This window comes from Hetaerina americana, unplaced genomic scaffold (assembly GCF_022747635.1).
Source record: "Hetaerina americana unplaced genomic scaffold, ioHetAmer1.1.p SCAF_5, whole genome shotgun sequence".
NCBI lineage: Eukaryota > Metazoa > Arthropoda > Insecta > Odonata > Calopterygidae > Hetaerina > Hetaerina americana.
The window spans coordinates 36,540,611-36,554,193 of NW_027287095.1; the positions used below are offsets into that span (position 1 = coordinate 36,540,611).

Genomic DNA, 13,583 nt, shown 5'->3' on the forward strand with positions numbered 1-13,583 from the left:
ACATTCCTGAGCTGTGATGGGCCATTCCTTTTCGGAATGGCCCATCTCTGGTGTTGGTTTACTGCCTTTCAGTGGCCACCTTCCCGATTGTAAATTATTTACAATCAGTCTACGGGATGTTTTTGACGTGGATCACTTACACACCAATAGCATCCTCGCCAATGTGTTAAATTGTCAAATTTTAGCAATTATTTATCCCTTGATCCCCTCATCTTCGATAAATTTATAGGTTCCAGAACTGATGTCTCCTTCCGATTCCCATCTCAAGAACCGAAGGAGAGAAGTGATCAATCCATCGTAACTCAGAATAATTTATTCTCAAGCCACGGAGACTTCTGGTTATGCGGTAATTTTCTCTTTTGTCTCAAATAGATTTTATTCATTTTTTATTTACAGCTGAACTTACATCATTACTCTTGACTTAGGAATTAAAACAAACATAATGGTATTACACAGGGTAGTTTCCATAAATTGTTCATGACCATCTGTAAATATGTGATGGTAAGGGAATCGTATATTTTAGATAAATAATAGGTCACATCCTCAATATTTTTAAACAATTACATTTTCAGTGCTCTCCATGACAATGATGACATTTAAAAATTAATAGCAAATTTGCATCATTATGGTTGTGGGCATTTATTTTGTTGTTACTTTAGCTGAATCAGCACCATGAAGTATGTAACAACTGCTCCTAAAACCTACAATATAAAATGCAGATTTAGCATAAAAATATAAAATATTATCATTTACATATTTAGGGTTAGGAATAAATTACCTATGAAATCCATTCTGTTTGTAATTGTAAACCTCTAATTTTAGAAGACTATTAGAGCAAAACATTCAATTATGCAAACTTTCACTTACACAGCAACAGCACTTACAAACTTACACAAAGGCTTCCAATGCAAATTCTCATTATCTCAGTAACTATACCAGAACCCAGTCAAACCTGCATATCAAATACAACCAAACCATAGCTGCAAGCCTAGGACCAAAGTCGGTCTACACCTATGTAATAAATTACCACAGAAATATAAGGGCATAAAAGACACAAAAAGTTCTACATGAGAAGAATTATTACAATTTATTGTTGATAAATTATGTGTAAAATAAAACCCATGAAACGACCTATGCATATCTATATACGATGAAAATGCATATGTGTACGCATATACCTATGTCCATATATTTTAAAAATCTTCTCTGTGTATGAATACGCTGAATTTCTATTTTTTATTATGTGTCCTCTATCGTTATTGTTCACCAATCCTTGAGAAAATAAAATATTATTATTATTATATGTTACCAAATGGCAAGCACTCTAGTGTTCTAGAAGATATGGATTCTCTATGGAAACAGAATCTGAAATCTTGTATAAGCTTGATTTTTCATAATCTAATGCCAGCCTGACATGATTCAATCTGAATTCAGGCCTGAAATGACTGTCATTGTAACATAAATTTAATAGCTGCTCCTCAAAGTTAATTCAAACAAAATTTGGTCTATATTGAAGAAGATGATCATTTTATGTACAGAAAACACAGTTTGCTGTAATTTTCATTGGATCCATTATGGCATGGTGTATCTACTTCTGGGGTTTATTATTCTACTTTAATTTATACCTAGTTTCAAAGGTGGGCACTGCTACTGAGTCCACCGTAGACAACTAACAATGACTGTGTGAGGCCATGACTTCATTTAGATACCTTTGTGAAAAGTCATTCTCAGGTTCATTTCATTCCAATGCAAAGTCGCCACCCATTATTTTGCTCTCTGCTTCATTTTGGCATTGGGCTTTTTATTAGACTCAATTATTATTATTACTGCTTTTTATTTGCCTAGGGATCGCAATACAAAAATACCAAGTGGGTGGTGTATATACATGATATAAGGCACGTCAAAAAGAAGCAAAGACACTGGCTCAGTTAAGATACATAAAAGAAATGATACTCACAGTTACATAATATTTGGCACAAACCTGTTAGTATTGGCTGTAACATGCACATGAAATATTAATTCAGAAAAATCAATGATCACCAACATGAATTGGACCATGACCATTGCTATAAACTGAAAGTAGGAACTTACTGGTCGGGGAATATTGTTGAGATATTTGTCAACCGATTAGAACAAATTATTCTGTAGATATCTTTTTAATTTATGCTTGAATGCAGCAGTTCCCTTTGTATCCTTGATACTTTTGGGTGGTTTGTTATATAATCTGATGCCCATTTCATTAGGTCCTAATTTCAATGCTTTAGTTCTTATATTCCCACAATGGATGTCGTGCCTTCCTGTGCCTTAAAACTGAATGGTGAATTTTTGGTACCAACTTGGCTGCACAACTTTTATTAACCTCTCTTCATATTGTAGAATTTAAAGTTGATGAGTTTTAATTTGATTTATTTGGAGTGTGGGACAGTTCTCAACAAAAAGAACACATATATTTGCTTTCCCCTTATTTTTTTCAAGTGTGAACTCTCAAACCATGATGCATTTTTCCCAAATGGATGATCTGTTGCTGAAAAATGCATTTTGAATTGGTACTTTTCAGCTCAAGTCTAGCAATTACATTACATTACTGCGCAAAAGTATTGAATGGTCCACTTTTGATCCTCTTTTATTTAATCTTTATGTGCTAACTCTTTGGTATTTTAGCATTCGTTTACACTATATTAATTAATATTCAATTCAATGCTGCCTTTTCCACCCCATTCACCCAAGTAATCCACCCAAGGTTGGTTTGATAGTTGAGGGTAGGGCTCACCCACACACTGATCCCAATGGAATTTGGAATTTATACCGCAGGATAATGGGGGCCGAATTCCCTACCCTATGCTGTGGTTTCCCAGGAAGACCCATCATCTGGAAAATCACACAGCTTTGGTGAAGCTGAGGGTGCTCACCCTGACGTTTATTGAGGCATCGCCCTGATTCAAACCTGTCCTCTGGTCAGTAGCGCAATGCTCCACTCATTGTACTGTCATGCCCCTCACTTGCTCCATCATGAGGAGGATTATAGGATCTCTCCTGATGGGACCATTTGTTAGGATATTTTGCATGCCTTTTTTTTAAAACAATTTTTCTGCTATCCGTGAAAATTACCCGCATAGGATTGCATTTGCCCCAATACCTCGTCTGTATGTTACTTAAATTCAAACAATCCTAAATTTAACCCTTTACTTGGCATGTGTAACTGCTACATTTGTATAAGAAATTCCAGGCCATTTTGCGGAGAAGTGCAGTTAATGAAAATGTTTATAAAAGTATAATTGTTCATAATAATTTACTGGAAAATTCCACAAAATGTGTTAAATAGCTCTACTTTGGTTAGCAGAAGTTTTTATTCAAAGCAGAAGAATGTGCACATTTACTGCAAACACCATTTGGCAGTGGATCCATATGTGCTTGTATGCAGAGAGAGAGATTAACCAACCATCATTGTGTTTACAACCCATTAGAGGGATACCCTGAGAGCCATTACAACACTGCTTTTTTCTACAGTGAACAATGTTCCCCTCATTCAGAAAAGCCAACTCATTTTTAGAGGATATCAGGTCCTTATGGCTACAGGTGAAGGGAGTAAAATGTTTCGAAGTGGTTCTGTAATACCATAATTGGTGAAATGGGCCTAAGAAGCAGTCCTTTGCTTTTCCTCAGTAAATAAATTCTCATAAAGTGGAAAGATTGATTACTAATTGTAGGATAGTACATATATGGTCCCTAGCTCTATAGCATATCCAAATTTAGGCTTCCATCTCTTCATATGAGATCAAATCTCTCAAGAAATCTCCATATTTGCATTGCGAGAGCAAAACGCCAACTGTGCTGAGACACCAGGAAAAAAATGTAACTGTCTATTGTGAAGCAATGAAAATGTCCATAAACAAATGATTCCTTACTATGCACATTACATAGAATTTGGATGATTATTGCAAAGATAAATTTCATGGAAAAGACTGTTTAAAATGTTCGTTAATTACAACAGGATTAAAATTGCAATATTTGAGCAAGCGTAAAAATTCAAAATTAGGATCAACATGAGCAAAAGTTATACTAATATATAACCTCAGGTAAAATAGAACAAAATGTCAAATATAAATTAACTCTGCAACAATTTCAGAGTGTAAAAATCATTCACTTTGACCGCAATTCGAACCCATATCTGTTAATGTCCGGCCAAGTGCTTTAGCCAGTTAAGCTATCGAGGTGTGCTTTAGCCAGTTAAGCTATCGAGGTGTCCTCTAGCACTCCCAAAAATTTTTTTCTTGGAATGAATAATCATTATTATTTACATTTTCAGCCATAAAAAATAGTTGCTGGGAATGATTTTTCAGTGTCACTCACAACAACATTGGCATTCAAAAGGGTTAATTCTCAATCATGGCAAAGATGGCATATCTTGGAGATGCATGAAATATTACTGAATGAGAATGCAAGTCTTCAAGTCATATATAAGAAGAATGACATTTTTGGAAAATGGAAAGCTTTTTTTTGTTTAATCTGTATTCGCCTGCTAATTAATTGCTATCAAATAGGGAAGAAAATACTCCATTTTATGAAATGGGGTGGGGCTAGAGGTAGAAAAGGATGGAGCAGCAGAAAATTAAAGCACTGTTATTTACATGCTACTGCCGACTGAAACAAGAAGATGATTGATGAAGTGGGCTGTAGATCCATTAGGGACAAAAAAAAGGGTTATCAGCTACTAGCAGTGCTGCCTAAACAGAATGTGCAATAAACTTACTGAAGCAAACAAATCCAGTGAAACTGTGAAGAACTTTGCTCCTGAAACAGACATAGGCCTCTGGCTTTGTTGACATACTATCTGTATAAATGCCTTTGCTTCCTCTGTACATTCATACCATGGACTGTCATATGCTGCCTGCATGACCGAAGTACTCTGTAATGAAATATTTTAGATGCAGTGGAATTCTTTAGATATGTATAGTGTAATTTCCTTTAAAAATTCAAAGTATTGGTATACACTTTTTACTTACTTCCTCAATCAGCTTATTGCCATATATGCAGAAGAGGAACACTTGCCCCAAGGTATAGAATAAATAGGTAATCACTGTGAGGGCATGCATGTCAACAGATGAAATCTGAAAGCAAGTAAGTTATTGAGAGTTTTAGTTGAGAATGGTCATAATGGAGAATGGTGGAAATGTTTTCAAAATATGTTTTAACCTTTATGTCACACTAAAAGAGAAAAACAGGAACATTCTCTTCAGCTCAAACCTTAAAAATAGATACACTCTCTTACAAATTTTGCCAATGGTAATAGTACTACTAAATTATTAAAAATACTGTTGGCCATTTCCATTTCTTATTTTTTCTTCAGGTGATTAGTACTTATGATATCATTTTTGGTTTAAGGGTAAATGTTATCTCTGGTGTATTATCATTAATGCAATTCTTACCACTGATCTGTATTCAGTATCAATAAAGGATTAATTTCATCATATTATGTTTCAGGTAACAATAATTTATAAGGTTGCATCATAATTTGTAATTGATTAAAAACATTTCTTATTCCAGGTTTACATTTGAGTTCTATATGTCTATTTATTTTCTTACCTTTGTCGCTTCATATGATAAAAGAGTCAATGTTATTGTGCTGGTGAGCATGTGAATCAGTAAAGCCATTCCATAAGAATCCCCGATGTATTCAACAAACCTATGAAAAAAGTATTTCATTTTATGTGTTGACTTTTTCATTCCATGCCATAGTTCTGTAAACTTTAATGGCATAAGGAAAAAAGTATCCATTTCCTGGACAAGGGGCTGGCAAGTAATTGTTCATCATTGGTTGGTCAATCACTAAGCCTATGATGGTTGATAATTCAACAAAATAATAATTGAAAATTGTGTACATCCTTTTTGCCAGTACCTCATAAACTGATGTATTGTTCTCAGGACTATGTATTCTGGAAGCAACATTAATGGTGGAAATTGTTGTCAGCTCCTGGTCTGGGGGATCATTTGTGAACAGTTATATCAAAAAACGACAATTTAAAAAAATTGAGTTAAGGTGAAAAATATCACTTTTCTCAATACCTGATTTCAACCCCAAGATAATTGAATATAAGGTTAAAAATCAGTAATGATAATGTTCATTTTGGTGACTATTTGAAGCTAATAGTAAAGTTCCACCCTAAGTAAACTAATGAGCTTAAAATTGACTTGACAATTTTGTTGATTATATTTTCACTGTCTCCTATGTTTTGGTCTATATTATATTCAAGTAGATGTTATTGCCCTCATGGATATCATTCCAGAAATGAGTGGGCCTTTCCACCACAAGTTCCTCATCCATTAGACAGGACTGAGAAGTGAGGGATTTGTACTTTCATTCTAATTGCGCTAATACTAGGCGATTAATACCAACCTTTTGTTCATTCTCCATCATGTTATTAGCTATAGGCACATTAAAAAAATATTTTTAAATTTCTGATAAATGAGTATTTTGTCACGTACAAAAGTTTGTGTGCATCTAGTTTGAAGTAGAAATTATGCAATGGTGCTTGGCACTGCATGCCAGTTTACAAAGTTATAATTTTAGATATTGAAAACAAACCAACATCATTAAATATTGAAGCATGTTCTTCTGATAAAAAAAGATGAAAATACCTAACAATGTACTTGTGTTTTTCTACCCAGTACTTGGTGGCTTTTTGGATGACAATCTTAGCATCATCTCCCCTGAACATTCCCTTTCCAATTGCCTGAAGAGCTCCAGCAGGACCACCTGCCATATCTCTGCCTTGGTGAGGTGAGAGAATGCTCTGTTGGGCTTCAAATATTCCTACAATTAAGTCAATAGAATAAATTAATATTTACATTAATAAAAAATATGACAATTCTAATAAGTATTTATGTATCAAGTTGAAGGTTATTATTTTTATTAAAATTTCATATATACATAAAATTTTATCTGATGGGGTGTTGACTGGACATCATGGGCCACTGTTTAAAAGATTTTTAAAAATATAAATTTGGTTAATTTACAATATTCAGGTTACTCTTGAAAATGATTACTTAGGGAGGCACAAGAGGGGCTACAAACTTGTTTTAATGAGTGAATGTGTTTATATTGTAATCAGATATGAAATAAGTGAAACTAGATAGAATTTCTGAATTTTAGAATTTAAATGATGAGTTTTACTTTTTGATATTATAATTTTGATTGCATGTATATGGTCTTTGACTCCTACCTGGTCACTATTCCTTCTCAGGCACCTAAGTGTCTTTGGTGAATTATTGAGTAACTTAATGCCACAATGGGCAAGTGCAGTATCGGGATATTTAAAGCCTAGTATACTTGCGCTTAGTTTGTCAGTCAGCCAAGGGGTTGCCAGCATTGCTGAGTGAATTGGAAATTCAGTGCGACAGATATGGGATGAGAATCAATATTAATGAAACAAAGATTATGGGATTTCCTAGAAAGAAAAAGGCTAAGCTAAACATGAAAATAAGAGGGCAAAAAATAGAGCAGGTAGAACAGATTACGTATCTCGGAAGTGTTTTGGATCAACACGGTCAAAGTAGTAAGGACATGAGGAGATGAATTGCACTAGGCAAAGAGGCTTTCACAAGGAGGAGGGAGTTGATGACAGGGATGTTGAGTAAGGATATTAAGAAAAGACTCATAAAAACTTTGATATGGAGCGTAGCTATGTACAGTGCGGAAACGTGCTCATTGAAGCAGGAGGATAGATGTAGACTGGAGGCTTTTGAATAGTGGGTGTGGAGAAGAAAGGAGACGGTGAAATGGACCGAGAAGAAAACAAATGAAGAAGTACTTGGTATGATGGGCGAAGAGAGGGGTTCGTTGGGAGAAATCCCATGAAGGTAGGAAAAATGGATGGAGGACATATTGATCGGTAGTGGGATGTTGAAGACTGTAACTGGGGGGAGAATGTTAGGCAAATGAGGAAAGGGCACAAACAGGATAGGGATGTTGGACGGGATGAAGGGAAGAAGAAAGTACTCAGAGCTGAAGAGGGACCTGATGTAGAGTAGGTTGCTGGATTGCATTTTGTTAGGAGTCACAAAATATTTATTTGGTAGTTTTGTCCATACAAAAACCTATCTTAATCGGTAGATTACTTAATAATAATACTTGTGCTAGCTCGGGAGTGAGTGTACACACTGCTGAGCTCTTGGGTCCATCAAAAAACTACCTTCACTGGTAAATTCAGGTTAATTTTATGGCAGAAAAAAATCAATGAAGAAGCTTTTCTGTATTCACTAGGAGCCATGCATGTCTATATATACTTGTATTCTTGCATCTATCGTCAAAATATATAGTTAGGCTACATATAAATGTTTTTTCTCTGTGGCTGGAATGAATTTTGCAGTTCTTTCAAAGTGAATTAATATTTTGGTCAAAAGTTTTTCGTAGTTAGTAGTATGTAAGTTTTATATTTTTACCTCTTGTAGTGAAGGTAGCAGTTATTTATTCCATACTCATTTAATAGTTTTTGGCATCAGTCACCTTCATGAAGAAGCGCTTGCTAGACGAAATATTAATTTTTCATGAACTGATCAATGTCATGAATAGTATTTTTGGAATGTGGCTGTACTGTCATTCCATAAACATATTCTTACTTAAAATGAAACTTATAGAACTGATACTTAGTTATTTGAATAATTTAAATTGGTGGGAGTTTCATTGATAGTAAACTGAATGTGCAACACATTTATACAGTTAAATTGCATAACCCAATCCAACATATTTATTCATAATTAAATGGAAAATTAAATGTGCTGATCATTCTTTCTTACCTCTTATTGTTTCTGTTTTTTATATCAATCACATTAACTGAGTGATCCAACAGTTTGAGCCATTGCATTAGTAGCAATATTGCCCAGCACAAATAGCTCATATAACTGTATAGCTACTAACAGCAAAATGGCCTGAAGAGTTTAATAGAAACTGTCAATAGGATTGAGGAAAAATTATATGCCCATTCTTGTACCTCCTCCTGTGACTCTCCGGTTAACATTCCGCTCCAGTGAACTTTGTAGTACTGAATATATTGATGGTGCAGATGGGAAACTGTTTGTCACAAATGGTGAAGGTTGGTAGAAAATGCCATTCATTCCCTTATTGACTCCTTCTGTTTTCCCATTGGAAGAAATTGATGTTTTTCTTGGGATCCTGCTTAGTTCCATGAGAGGATGTAAGATATCCTAAGAGTGTAATAAATAAGAGCTAGTGTGAGTAACAGAAAATAACCTATAAGTCTTATAAATTTTACCAATGATAAGCGGGACACCATACCTTGAGGTGACGAATTTGCTCACATGCAAAGATGAGCCATGAACAAAATAAAAGATCCGGAAGATTAATCTGGGCCAGGCAGAACACAAGCCAATAGAGCTACAAAGAAAAATAGATGTTAGTCACCATCATATATTTTGTACTCAATTGTAAGCTTAAATTTAGCTTATTCATTAAAATAGAAATTCCATCATTTGCCTTGACTAGGATATGAACCGGGATCCCTAGATGTGTGGTCGAGTGCTTTAGCCAGTTAAGCTACTGAGTCATCCTCTAATACTGAAATTTTAGGGTCTTTAGAGGAACATGATATTGTGATGAAATACCATGCATGCATTGTCGTAGGTATTTGTAGTTATGCGTGTAGCACCACAGTCCACGAGGTTAAAGCCAACGTTTTAAACACAAAGGGGTTTAGTCCTGAGAGGAGTTATTCATTGCCAAACTTTTTTTTAGTTTTCAGGACAAACTCTCCATAACATTATTTGCAGAATCAAAGGACCAGTACAGGGTGCCTGTGATCCTTGTAACTCTCAGTCATTTGACATTAATTTCAGAGACACTCTTCATCTGTTGACTTCAGGCCCCAAAACATTCATGAGTTTTATGTTTAATTTTCCTCTTCTCTTTTGTACCAGCTAATTTAAAAATGTATGTTAATTGTTAAAATATATGAGCTGAAGTTTTTATTAATTCATATAATATCTAAAATTTAAACACCGTATTGGTATGATGTATTTGTCATTGGCTTTACCAAATTTTCCATGCCTGTATTTCTAAAATCTTAGATTAATTTTGACTGCCCATATGTCATTTCCCTGGTTCATAGTTGATGTTGCCTTAAGTGGGTACGTACATAAGCAATTAAACTTATGAATTCTTAAATTTTACCTTTTGTCCTTTGGTAAACATTTTATTCTAAAATGTGTAATAAACTCATGCTAAAAGTTACTTTTAAATTGTAAAATGTTTAGGGAAAGTCAATGCTTTGTCAGTACAATGTCATGGTAAAACTATATTTGGTGATACACGAAAGGGAATTTTTATTCTTTGAAATCATTTTCAAACTCATTCAAAGTAAATTAATTTTGTTATATTGAAATTTTCCATATTATACGATTCTCTTTAAATGGATGAGATTGATTTTGTTATTTTTTAAGCTTAATATTACCTGGTACATTAATGTTAATGTGTAGGCTGGATTGGTTGAAGTATCCCAAGGGTAGGTTGCATCTACGATCAAATTCCATTGGCTTCTATTGTTCACATCCATCATCAGATCATCAGCAGGAGTGAATGTTGCATTTTCTGCAAATGTAATGCTTGCATTTTCTCTTGGCATAAATCTTGTTGATGCCCTGCCATAATGTCCCAGGCCAAGGAAGGGTCTAACACTCCAAAAAGCACCTGCCACTGCTGACCCAGACATAATACTTACTAAAAGACTTGTCATTTTTCGCAGAGCATCCTTCTTAAAAAAATTGCTTGATGCAATGAAGAGAGGCACCCTACTGTTGGTGTCATCATTTCCAACCAAAATGGAAGGAATTTCATTATCCTCACTTGTCCATGTTGTCTTCTTCCCTACACTATCACTCTCTTGTTGCTCAGGCTGTTCATCATCCCCATCCCACTCTGTGAGGGCTGTATCCCATGCACATATAGTTTTGTAGAATTTGTGCCTACGTAAAGCAAAGTAGAAAACCTGTAATTTAAGAAGAAGTTATGTTAGAGCTGCTTATTATCAGGAAGTCTCATGAAAACTAGAGGAATTGACTTTCAACTATATAGTAATAGAAATATGAATCTCTTAGTTTTTTAATTACATGGAGTAAATTAATATTTATTTTGATATATTTAGTTCAAGCATTAGTATAATGACCCTGTCTTGGTCATTTTTTTAAACCCAACCATCTCAAGAGATACAATGACCGTGGAGATATAATTTTGCGAAGCTGTTTTGCTTCCCAGAGATCAATGATTAAGATGATGTTTTTATGAGCTGAAGATTTTTGAATTTAGTCTAAAAGCGTATCTCATTTTATAGTTTTCATGAATCATAAACTATAATGAAACCTGTTTATACAACTCATAATGTATGACACAACAGTATTAGACTGTGTCAATGCTGGAGTTGAAAATGTAAGAGTAGAAAAATAAGTGTGCAAACAACAAAGTGGTTTGTCTGGTTATGGTTTTAGGTTAGGTACCAGGCATCAAGGATTAACTAGGTATGCAATCTGACCTTATTTTTTAGTAAATAATCAAATTTGCTATTGATTGAAGTAAGTAATTATCATCACAGCTGAATAAATATTTATAGGAATCATTAAAACACCTCAGAGTTCAACATTTTGTTGCCTTAATATTCCAATATATTTTTTATGGGCCAGTATTTTTTGCTTTTAGTGTAGGCAACTCTTACTTTTGGAGGGATGCTGAAAGGGTACATTGTCTCATCCTTACCTTTGTTGGGCCATGTATAAAAAATAGCAGAGTAATTGTGTTTGTGGTCAGAGCAGCAACATCGTCAAAATTTAAAGCCAGCTCTACAGCCATTGCAGCAAACTGCAATGACATGAGCGTCATGTGTATAATGGAATAGATGGCCTTATGGAACTGGAAATTGGAGCTATGTCTCAATCCAGCAGTGGTAAAGTCTGGGAGGAAGTGACCAGCCAGGTACATCAAATTCACATGAAAACTTAGATCTAAAGTCATACTGCTCTTAGGCTTCATTAAATTAGTATCTTCGCCAAGGAATGGTCCCACTCTCTTCTTTGTTACTCGTTTTACTGATTTCCCCATGCTGACCTGCAAAATCATTGTCAGCTTTATTTATTCTTTTAAAATGAAAGTTTTTCTGAATTTCTTGGGATACATTTACAATTTATGAGTGCTCAAATGACAAAATACCAAATAAGATTAAAATACCAGGTTGAGACAACTCGTCTTGTTGTAGCTTGCGTATTTCCTTTTAGTTCTAGAATATTTCATCTAGATGACCTCAGGTGTTATACTTCTCAATTGGAGAAAAATAAAGGAGAAATTAAATTAAAGGAGAGTGAATGCTAAACTTCAATTTTTTTAAAATGTGTTTCACATGTTTTTTGAGTAGTAATTAACATATAAAAGTGAGTCCTATATTATATAGGGCATTATGATAAAAAGCCATGAGGGCTGAAGATGAACTACTGGTGGGGCCAGAGAATAGATGCTAAATTAGCTAAGAATTGTATTCAATAGCTCTTTCAATAGGTAGTAAAAATATTTCACAAGGCTATAATAAATCAAATTCATTCCTGGTTTTTCAGTTTCCAATCAATATCAGTGGCAGTTAAGTATATTAAGGATAGAGAGCATGTGATGATGTTATCAAATATTTAAAAAAATGATCAATGATAATACCTATAAAAAATAGATATTTTATGTGTTTAGAAGGAGCCAGTAAAAAATTTAGTGTCAATTGCAGTTTTATCTGTATTTCCCATTGACTTTTTTATGTGAGGAATCACAATTCAGCCCTTGAAGAATGTAAAGTTTCATCAGGTTTAGAAATGGTGTGCTGTGAAAAAATACTTTAACTATCCAGCCCTATGCTTTGCACACAGAATGCTTGCTGACAGAGGGACAGTAGAATTATCAGATTCAAGGAGAAATGTGATTTGAAATGGTTCATTTTCTATGCAAGCTAAAGATAATGGATGCCAAATGACTTAGCCTCATGTTATTGCTAATTATTTGTGGAAACAAATCACAGGTGCCCATCTAATATCACTAAATGAATGGTGTCAACATGTGAAAGCTAAATTGTGAGAGCAAACAATACTTTACTGTTGATTGAGTCTAGATAAAGCCTTGGCCATAAGGTGAAATGATGAATATTTGTTGGTAGACACCATTTATTTATTAATCCCCATAATGGAAAGATTTACCTTTACAAAAAATTAAGCTGGGTAATCATGGGAGGACGGAGAGTACCTATGACCCTAGCTAAACTCGAAAAATATAAGATTTTTTCAGCTCTCGTATTAACAATGGGCCTTCCACATATTTTAGGCTTCCTAGAAGACTGAATGGCCCCCATAACAAAATCTCTACCTATGCCTATGTGGGCCATGATTAAAGATTGAGCTCATCTATTAAAATTCTAACAACATTCTTCAATAATGAATGATGCTTGCATTCTAAATTTGTTCAATTCCACATGCCTTTTGTTGCAAACTGTAAAAGGATAACAATATTATGAGACATCAAGATGCAAATGAATGGATAGTCTTGGATAATTCTT

General features: G+C 34.4%; 1 protein-coding gene across 1 annotated transcript; it reads right to left on the reverse strand.

The window, feature by feature from the left end:
* Positions 1-650: 650 nt before the first annotated feature.
* Positions 651-12,100, reverse strand: Orco (odorant receptor co-receptor). Its single transcript, XM_071591845.1, has 9 exons — positions 11,759-12,100; positions 10,464-10,997; positions 9,293-9,391; positions 8,988-9,201; positions 6,637-6,811; positions 5,584-5,683; positions 5,004-5,108; positions 4,751-4,906; positions 651-701 (listed from the first exon to the last, which is right to left on the reverse strand). Exons 1-9 carry the CDS (start codon positions 12,098-12,100, stop codon positions 651-653), a joined length of 1,776 nt encoding a protein of 591 aa, XP_071447946.1.
* Positions 12,101-13,583: the final 1,483 nt, after the last annotated feature.